We start from the raw sequence: 10,247 nt of genomic DNA on the forward strand, positions 1-10,247 counted from the left end.
GAAACAAAAATAGAACTGTTTGGCCATAATGACCATCGTTTAGTTTGGAGAAAAAGGGGATCTTGCAAGCCGAAGAACACCATCCCAACCGTGAAGCACGGGGTGCAGCATCATGTTGTGGGGTGCTTTGCTGCAGGAGGCTGGTGCATTCACAAAATAGATGGCATCATGAGGAGAAAAATTATGTGGATATATTGAAGCAACACTCAAGACATCAGTCAGGAAGTTAAAGCTTGGTCGCAAATGGGTCTTCCAAATGACAATGACCCCAAGCATACTTCCAAAGTTGTGCAAAATGGCTTAAGGACAACAAGTCAAGGTATTGGAGTGGCCATCACAAAGCCCTGACCTCAATCCCATAGAAACATTGTGGGCAGAACTGAAAAAGCATGTGCGAGCAAGAGGCCTACAAACCTGACTCAGTTACACCAGATCTGTCAGGAGAATGGGCCAAAATTCAAAACTTATTGTGGGAAGCTGTGTGAAGGCTACCGAAACGTTTGACCCAAGTTAAACAATCTAAAGGAATGCTACCAAATACTAATTGAGTGTATGTAACGTGCTGATGAAAATAATTAAAAGCTGAAGTAAATCATTCTCTCTACTAATTCTGACATTTTACATTCTTAAAATAAAGTGGGAATTTTTACTAGGATAAATGTCAGGAATTGTGAAAACGAGTTAAATGTATTTGGCTAAGGTTATGTAACTTCCCACTTCAATGTACCTATCCAGCAAAGTACATAGTATTATTCATTCTAATTCATATCTATAAAATGGTTGGATTAACGCCAATCCTTCTCACCCGTAGGCGACACCGGCGATGGTGCACTTTTTAAACTGCATCACGTTGCAGGTGAGGGTGCCTGTTTTGTCAGAGAAGATGTATTTGACCTGGCCCAGTTCCTCGTTTAGGTTGGACGTCCGTGCCACGGCAGAGGTATCCGTAGGCTCATAATGCATATCCATGTCCTGAACACAAACACATTCACATCCCCAATAGGCTTTGCAGCACAAACAAGATGTGGAGAAAGTCATTGTATAAATTGAATGTCCCAAATCTACCATAGTACGGACATCAATTTGTATGCTCACTCACGTATACTAGATCAAATTCCATATTTGCCAAAACTTAAATCACCAAACTTTTTAAGTAGATACATTTACTCCTGTGGTATAATACCATTTAAACTTCTACTTAGTGTTCACTACCAGAATTAAATTGTTATTGACCGCCACTCTGAGATACCAAGTAAGAGGCTGTGTAGTGCAGTGATTTTCCCACCCAGTTGATGAAGTAAGAGGCTGTGTAGTGCAGTGATTTTCCCACCCAGTTGATGAAGTAAGAGGCTGTATAGTGCAGTGATTTCCCACCCAGTTGATGAAGTAAGAGGCTGTATAGTGCAGTGATTTTCCCACCCAGTTGATGAAGTAAGAGCTGTATAGTGCAGTGATTTTCCCACCCAGTTGATGAAGTAAGAGGCTGTGTAGTGCAGTGATTTTCCCACCCAGTTGATGAAGAAGAGGCTGTATAGTGCAGTGATTTCCCACCCATTGATGAAGTAAGAGGCTGTGTAGTGCAGTGATTTTCCCACCCAGTTGATGAAGTACGCCTGGATGAACTTGATGACCTCCAGGGTGACCAGTAGACTGATGGGGATGAGGTTGTTGAAGAGGATGATGAAGGTGAGGAAGTTGAGGCCAAAGTTGGCAGCGCCTCCATCTGGTAGGAAGGAGTTAGAGCAAGTTACACAGAGAAATTACCTTCAATCTAATTTGAATGTCAGGTGCCACAACAAACCCTTTCTTTAGACCTGGGATATGTTCATTAGGGATAAAAGGTGCAAAACAGAGTTTAAAAAAAATAGGGATTTAATCTGAACACTCGTTTTTTTTTTTGCTACAGTATGCCTTTAAAACATGACTAGCTAGGTAGACACAAGACACATTGTTTACCATGGACCATCGAATTCACATATCAAATCACCTACAGCTCTACTTCTAAACAAGCTCTATTTAATGAAGAACGAGGTCTAAGTCACTAGTCTGGGGATACAACCAAAAACATTTCTACAGGCCTCTGAGAAAGGTTGTTACCTGGAGCTGTTAAGACAACAGTGGTAAAGAAATAAAAACAAAATGTCATTACATTTACTGAAAGGGTAATGGTAATGTAAATTATTATACATCAGACATTACTGAGAGGGTAATGTTAATGTAAATTATTATACATCAGACATTACTGAGAGGGTAATGGTTAATGTAAATTATTATACATCAGACATTTACTGAGAGGGTAATGGTTAATGTAAATTATTATACATCAGACATTTACTGAAAGGGTAATGGTTAATGTAAATTATTATACATCAGACATTTACTGAGAGGGTAATGGTTAATGTAAATTATTATACATCAGACATTTACTGAGAAGGTAATGGTTAATGTAAATTATTATACATCAGACATTTACTGGGTACTAAATTGGCATCATACACAAGTTACATATAGATCAAACATAACATTGGAATTATCCAATAATATATCAGTCTGATATAAAGTGCCTCCATGATCGTATCCATCCTACATCACGTTGTACTAATAGAATAAAGTCAAATAAAGTAGAATAACGTAAAGTAGCATAACGCAAAGTAGAATTTAACGTAAAGTAATAAAACGTAACATAAAGTAACGTAACATAAAGTAACGTAACAAAGTAACGTACATAAAGTAACTTAACATAAAGTAACTTAACATAAAGTAACTTAACATAAAGTAACTTAACATAAAGTAACTTAACATAAAGTAACTTAACATAAAGAAAAGTAAAGTACTCACAGTTGAGGTCCATGTACCAGGCGAAGTCCCCGTGCTGGTTCTTCCAGAGTGTCTGTCCGGCCGAGCAGACCAGGGAGATGACCAGCAGGCAGCCGAACAGCGCCAGGATCAGGGTGTTGGTGATGTGCTCCACGCTGGACAGCTTAAGCGGAGGACGCGTGCTGTTCTGCATCAGCTTGGTGTCGTGCCCCGTGTACACCACCACGCCGTTCACCCACTGGGTGTTCCGGAGCCGGGCTCCACGGAGAAGGATCTGCTCCGGACCTAAAGGGACGGGACTGGGGAGAACGGATCGGTGGATATCAGGGGTAAGAGTTAGTAGGGTTTCACAGGTTTTCCCAGAAACACTGGTTGGAGGATTCCTTGGGAAACACTAGGAATGAATGATTCACACCGGCTATGTCAGCTGTGTCAGAGGGTGGATACTTTCTGAAAGGACTGTATGAAAGAATACTAAGACAGAAGTGTTCCTTGGCACTGTGCTGCTGTATGCTCTATGTAGGTCTAGGCTGGGTTACTGTTGCTGTAGAAAGGGCTAGGAACTATACAGATATATATATGTAATTGATTGATAGACAGGTAGATCTCTCTCACCTACGACCCTCTAATCGGATGACACCTACAAAGTCGTAGAGGTGGCGATTGGGGCTTTCGCACTCCATGCACCCGCTCAACCGCGACAGACTATCAGCATCCTTGTCATCCGCTGTGACCTGAAGACCCTGGTTGGGGAAAGAAGAGGTGCAGGGGTGAGTTGATGAGCTGAGCTGACTCCTATCGGGGCCACAATGTAACGTAATAAGTGGTATGTTTGTTTGTGTGTGTGTGTGTGTGTGTGTGTGTGTGTGTGTGTGTGTGTGTGTGTGTGTGTGTGTGTGTGTGTGTGTGTGTGTGTGTGTGTGTGTGTGTGTGTGTGTGTATTAAGAACCTTCACCTGTCGTATCTTTAGGTTGGTCTCCCCGTCTAAATTCGAAGTCTCGATGTAGCACATAGCATGTGGCTCGCTGGTGAAGAGAAAGTGACCATCAGAACGATCTAGAATTGCTCTATAACTTCTGTGAACACCATTATCTAACAATAGGGAAAGAGATCCAGGGAGAGAACAGCAACGCTACAGTAGCCATAGCAACAGGGAGACAGTAAAGCACTAAACTCCAAGATGAGTGCTCTGTGGTCTAATAACTAGGTTTGTTATCAGTACAATAACCTAGCTAGTCCTTTGATTTTAGACAGTAACGCAGAGAGGAAGAGATGAGTGCTCTGTGGTCTAATAACTAGGTTTGTTATCAGTACAATAACCTAGCTAGTCATTTGTTTTTAGACAGTAATGTAAAGAGGAAGAGATGAGTGCGCTGTGGTCTAATAACTAGGTTTGTTATCAGTACAATAACCTAGCTAGTCCTTTGATTTTAGACAGTAACGCAGAGAGGAAGAGATGATGGCCTGGTACAAACAGAGATCGTGTCAACAACGGGAGCAGTCCCGCTCCGCAGGATTCAAGTATGACACGGGGCATTTGGCATTGAGCATGTTCAAATAATTAAAGTAGGATCCTTTCTTCCTTTTGTGTCCTTTACAACCAAGGTGGACTAGTAAAAAGGTGATAGGTGCAACACTGTACAAAGGGTTTGATTTCCCCATAGCCAGTAGACTACAAGACCCCGACCTGGACGCCAGCAGGACGAGGTCTGCCGGGAGGTGGTCCCCGTCACTGGCTCTGACTACGTCCCCGACCGTCACCTAAGTTACCCGCAAAAGAACGTATCAGGAGCAACCAGGGAACGGTAGGGGGTGGGGACAGAAACACGGGCACACAGACAGAACACAGGGAACGTCGGGAAGGGGAGAGGAAGGGAAAGAAAAGAGTGAGACTACTTCAAAACAAGACATCAGAACAACTAACACAGATAGCGTGACCTACTGAAGCTAGAAGGGGACAGAGGTTACCGAAGCCTAAAGCAGAGAAGCATAACCACAACAAACTACCAATCTACCGTCTGTGTTTCTAGCACTAACTGGAGGACAGCACGATCGAGTCTGCAGGGATGTATTCTCTCCCATTTAATGTGACTACATCTCCCACCTCTACCTGCAAAGAACACTACAGCAGTTACTAGACATTATGTAGATAAACACAAACTCAGCAAAAAAAGAAACTTCCCTTTTTCAGGACCCTGTCTTTCAAAGATAATTCGTAAAAAATCCAAATAACTTCACAGATCTGTAAAGGGTTGTAAAGGGTTTAAACACTTTCCCATGCTTGTTCAATGAATCATAAACACTTAATGAACATGCACCTGTGGAACGGTCGTTAAGACACTAACAGCTTACAGACGGTAGGGTCCCTGCTCATCTGCGTGAACGTGCCTTAGGCATGCTGCAAGGAGGCATGAGGACTGCAGATGTGGCCAAGGAAATAAATTGCAATGTCCGTACTGTGAGACAGCGCTACAGGGAGACGGGACGGGACAGCTGGGACAGACGGGACGGCTGATCGTCCTCGCAGTGGCAGACCACGTGTAACAACTCCTGCACAGGATCGGTACATCCGAACATCACACCTGCGGGACAGGTACAGGATGGCAACAATATCTGCCCGAGTTACACTAGCAACGCACAATCCCTCCATCAGTGCTCAGACTGTCCTCAATAGGCTGAGAGAGGCTGGACTGAGGGCTTGTAGGCCTGTTGTAAGGTAGGTCCTCACCAGACATCACCAGCAACAATGTCGCCTATGGGCACAAACCCACCGTCGCTGGACCAGACATGACTGGCAAAAAGTGCTCTTCACTGATGAGTCGCGGTTTTGTCTCACCAGGGGTGATGGTCAGATTCGCGTTTATCGTCAAAGGAATGAGCGTTACACCGAGGCCTGTTCTCTGGGGAGGGATCGATTTGGAGGTGGAGGGTCACAGCATCATCGGACTGAGCTTGTTGTCATTGCAGGCAATCTCACCGCTGTGCGTTACATGGAAGACATCCTCCTCCCTCATGTGGTACCCTTCCTGCAGGCTCATCCTGACATGACCCTCCAGCATGACAATGCCACCAGCCATGCTGCTAATTCCGTGCATGATTTCCTGCAAGACAGGAATGTCAGTGTTCTGCCATGGCCAGCGAAGAGCCCGGATCTCAATCCCATTGAGCACGTCTGGGACCTGTTGGATTGGAGAGTGTGGGCTAGGGTCATTCCCCCCAGAAATGTCCGGGAACTTGCAGGTGCCTCGGTGGAAGAGTGGGGTAACATCTCACAGGAAGAACAGGCAAATCTGGTGCAGTCCGTGAGGAGGAGATGCACTGCAGTACTTAATGCAGCTGGTGGCCACACCAGATACTGACTGTTTCTTTTGATTTTGACCCCCCCCCTTTGTTCAGGGACACATTATTCAATTTATGTTAGACACATGTCTGTGGAACTTGTTCAGTTTATGTCTCAGTTCTTAAATCTTGTTATGTTCACACAAATATTTACACATGTTACGTTTTCTGAAAATAAACTCCGGTTGACAGTGAGAGGACGTTTCTTTTTTTGCTGAGTTTACATGTGTTTAAATCAGTAGCTAGGTCTGAATCCTAAGTCTCTCCCCCCTAATGAAAAATAAACTACGAGGCAATGTAAAATATGACAACTTAAAATATGACAACTTAAATGTACACCCTATTCAGTGACAGATCGTGGCTCAATTTAACCATTGAATCACTAGACATCAAACAACAACTAGGATTTAGCCCATCTGAAGGCAGAGAAAGTAAGCAGAAAATACCTGACTCTGGCCTGAGATTGAGGGACATACCTTCTCCCAGTGAACAATCTCCCATGCTCCATTTCTCAGAACTGACAAAGAGAGAGAAGGCAGAAATAGGGAAACAGGAAGAGGAGAGGGGGACACAGAGAGAAAACTATGTTAGCAAATGGGGCGGCAGGGTAGCCTAGTGGTTAGAGCGTTGGACTAGTACCCGAAAGGTTGCAAGTTCAAATCCCTGAGCTGACAAGGTACAAATCTGCCGTTCTGCCCCTGAACAGGCAGTTAACCCACTGTTCCTAGGCCGTCATTGAAAATAAGAATTTGTTCTTAACTGACTTGCCTAGTTAAATAAAGGTAAAAAAATCTAATAAGATCCTGATACTAAAATATGTCCAATAACCTACACCTGTTTGAAAAGCAGTAATAGATAAATCATTTCAACAGTTTCTTACCTTGGGCCTCCTTCCTGTTGACCACCCTATCTGCTTTGTGACGTTTCTGTTGGGCAGAACATTCAAAATGTGAAATTATCTCTGTCCAATGTTTTATTATATGTCAAGCATCCTTCATCCAAAGGACCTTTTTATGGAATCAGTTTCAAGAAAATCAAAAACCACACGGTCAAGAACGACTTTCAGACATGCCATGCACTTGGGCACGTTTTCAGAGAACACATAACGGATGTCCTCTCTATAGAAATATAGATATATTTAATGTCATTCTAGTTCTATGGTCCTCACCAGATCCTCAACGATCTCCTTCAGGGCTGCCACCAACAGGATGAGGATCAAAGGAACCAGGGTAGTCCACCGTCCTGTGGGAGAAACATCCGGAATTTGCTACCAGGAGAATGGAGACATAGTTAGTCTGTGTGTTAAAGCGATCGTTAACCCTTTTTTTTTTTTTACAAAACCGATTTTCGATTAAGTCGTTTAATAAGGTAAAACTTTAAAAAGTTAACTATCCATTTAACAACCACGATGTGTGTCTGATAGGTGAGAATTTCTGTCTGCTAAACAGTGCTGAAATGTGCAAAATACATTGTATAATTATTTAGACCCACCTGCAGTAGTGCAATGAACAGGAAGAATGAGTTAGCAGCCCTCCTGAACTGAGCGTATAGGAATCGAGGCAGGAAGGTAAGCACATTGTATTTGGCTGTGCTGGAAAAGGCGAGAGAGAAACCCACAACAATATTCAGCAGCACGGTACAGACATTATCAGGTGTTTACTAAGAATTGACTTGGCAAAATGGTCATTACAAACTAATAACATAGGCCTACAAATTAGTTTATTTATAAATGTAAACACTCGGGCTACCTGACATGATTGGTGCAGAACTTAGTGAGTTGAGGCTGATTGATGAATATAAGTCTGGCATCCTCAAGGTCAGCTATAGAGGTCCTCGATGTAGCTTCCTCAATCTTCTCATATCCTATGGGATAACGGTAAAAAAGACATCTTGCCCCATCAGGCTTTACAACAACTGATAGGCTTTTAACATACCAGGTTTCTGTGTGTAATTACTTTCTCCTGCACATTCAACCATGGTGCAAGACCATTGCCGCCCTGTATGGCACTGGCCTATAGGCTAAATGGATTAGAGTGTCTAAGAAAAACACTGCATCTTCCTGCACTCCTACAGACTGTAAACTCATTTAGACCCAATGAATGATGTATATAAGCCCTAGATTGCTTTTTGCTGTGTATTGGCCATTGAGAGGATTTGAACGCCCGGTCGGCCATATTGGCCCTCCCTAGTAGGAGCAGTCCTCCATAGGAATAAAATAGAATTATACCGTATTTCAATTACATTTTTGAAGGACAAAAATCACATGTACAGTATTTAAGTATTTTTGTTGTTGTGGCGGGGACAGTAACTTTATTATTATTATTGTTATTGTTATTTTTTTTATGTTTAGCTCGTATAATATAATTTAAAAGTATGCATTAAGGTGTTTGTAATAGAATAAATGTGGCAAAAACGAATGTAGACATTAATGAATGCATTTTTGGGGGAGTGCCAAGATGGAGGCACGGTGGCATCAAAACAGCACCCCCATCAGTCATCTAGTGTATATATATATATATAAATCATTGGGCCTAATCCTGACTCGATCTGCACGAGCAACAGAAGCTTACACTACACACACATCTTCCATTGACATCAATGCAAACCTGAATCATAATCATTATAATTTAAATCTTTAGTTAGACCAACAACACTTTCACTACATAGGCTGTGGAATCTTCAAAACCTAGCTAGGCCTATTTAACAGTCCAACAGACACAACAAAGAGCTTAAATCAGTGGTCATGCCCACATAAACATGGTGTGATCTCACGACACACTAAGAGCGATTTTGCCCACACGGAATCCACATACAGTACAGTATAACCAAGACAAAGACAATTGATTCCACTGTTACTCATGCATAACTCTGTCACTGCACCGTCTTCAAGAGGAAATTGGGGGAGAAATCAAGGGGCTCTGTCATTAGCTGGTACAGCCCCTGCTTTCTTAGTGAATGCAAGATTTGGAGACAACAGAGTGAATTGAATAGACGATCACGGTCATCCACATGACCATATAAATGCAGCCAATAACTTCTGGGGTTTTTGTGCTTCAGTTCAGAAAATCATTAACAGGATATAATATCTTGAGAGAGTCAGTTAGCTACGGTTACTAGCTACGTTCGGTTACTAGCTACGTCTCTGACAAACACAGGGAAGAGCAGCAGGGTTTAGGGGCATGATCCTCCAGGTTTAATGTGTAATCAGTAGTGGAGGAGCCTTTGCCCTTCGACCCTAAAGGTGTGGGTTGGAAATGAAGGACAGAAATAGACATTAGATAGGAAGTGTAGTGCAAGTTGAAATGCTGTATATTGTTCAATTCTCTAGCAAACACCATGCATACTACTTGTTTTTCATTGTCAATGATGTGATTTAAAAAGCCATTTTCTATAAACCTAGCTAGCTAATTCACAATCATATCTAGCTAGAGAAACGGTAACTAACGTTAGCTAGTCAGTGAACATTATGTTAATTGAGATCATTTTTTAGAACATTACCTAAAACTAGCTAGCCTGTACCTAGGAGTAGTAGGACATCAATGGAGTATATGATAGACAAAGAACACCTACCCTCCAACCGTGAACGGAGGTCCGAGAGAGTTCTTTTGATAGGCATCTCACCACAGTGAAAGCACTTGACAGTGACCAAATCCAGCAGTGACAGGTCGCCAGATGGCTTGTTTACAGTAGCCAAGCTAGCAACTAACGTTAGCTATGTCAGAACACTCCTTTCTGAACTACCACTACTAACTTGGCAAGAGGCTAGTAACGTTAGGAGTTAATTCGTTACAATATCACGTCGACCTGAGCCGTTAAATCATTTTTTCCGTTCCCTTCATTTTGTAGATTTCAGGAAAATGCATTATCATATCAGCATGTTATCAACAATACTAAAAAAGTACTTCCGTGTCACGGAATTCCGCAAATGTTCAAAATAAAAGCCCCCTGTATTTATTCATGGGATACGAAAAATAATTGTCTAAACATTTAACAATTATTCATATTTGTTGATATTTAAGTGACATTTGCAATGTTCCAAAGCCAAATAAATGTCCCAAATGCAAATCACTGTACATGGAAAACATATTGGC

General features: G+C 42.3%; 1 protein-coding gene across 2 annotated transcripts in view; it reads right to left on the reverse strand.

The window, feature by feature from the left end:
- The window catches only part of LOC111968963 (probable phospholipid-transporting ATPase IA), a 37,637-nt gene extending 27,593 nt beyond the window's left edge, over nt 1–10,044 (reverse strand). The window contains exons 1-12 of one of the 2 annotated variants that reach the window (XM_070445268.1): nt 9,727–10,044; nt 7,905–8,019; nt 7,648–7,747; nt 7,325–7,423; nt 7,037–7,082; nt 6,633–6,673; nt 4,505–4,578; nt 3,773–3,842; nt 3,433–3,560; nt 2,839–3,116; nt 1,596–1,723; nt 806–972 (exon numbers count right to left, since the gene is read on the reverse strand). In XM_070445268.1, coding sequence (XP_070301369.1) covers nt 806–972; nt 1,596–1,723; nt 2,839–3,116; nt 3,433–3,560; nt 3,773–3,842; nt 4,505–4,578; nt 6,633–6,673; nt 7,037–7,082; nt 7,325–7,423; nt 7,648–7,747; nt 7,905–8,019; nt 9,727–9,772 — 1,292 coding nt within the window. In that variant the 5' untranslated portion in view covers nt 9,773–10,044. Of the gene's footprint in view, nt 1–805; nt 973–1,595; nt 1,724–2,838; nt 3,117–3,432; nt 3,561–3,772; nt 3,843–4,504; nt 4,579–4,850; nt 4,928–6,632; nt 6,674–7,036; nt 7,083–7,324; nt 7,424–7,647; nt 7,748–7,904; nt 8,020–9,726 lie in introns of both variants that reach the window. The other variant, XM_070445269.1, reaches the window with a different exon arrangement.
- Nucleotides 10,045–10,247: the final 203 nt, after the last annotated feature.

The sequence above is a fragment of the Salvelinus sp. IW2-2015 genome, linkage group LG9 (genome assembly GCF_002910315.2).
Source record: "Salvelinus sp. IW2-2015 linkage group LG9, ASM291031v2, whole genome shotgun sequence".
NCBI lineage: Eukaryota > Metazoa > Chordata > Actinopteri > Salmoniformes > Salmonidae > Salvelinus > Salvelinus sp. IW2-2015.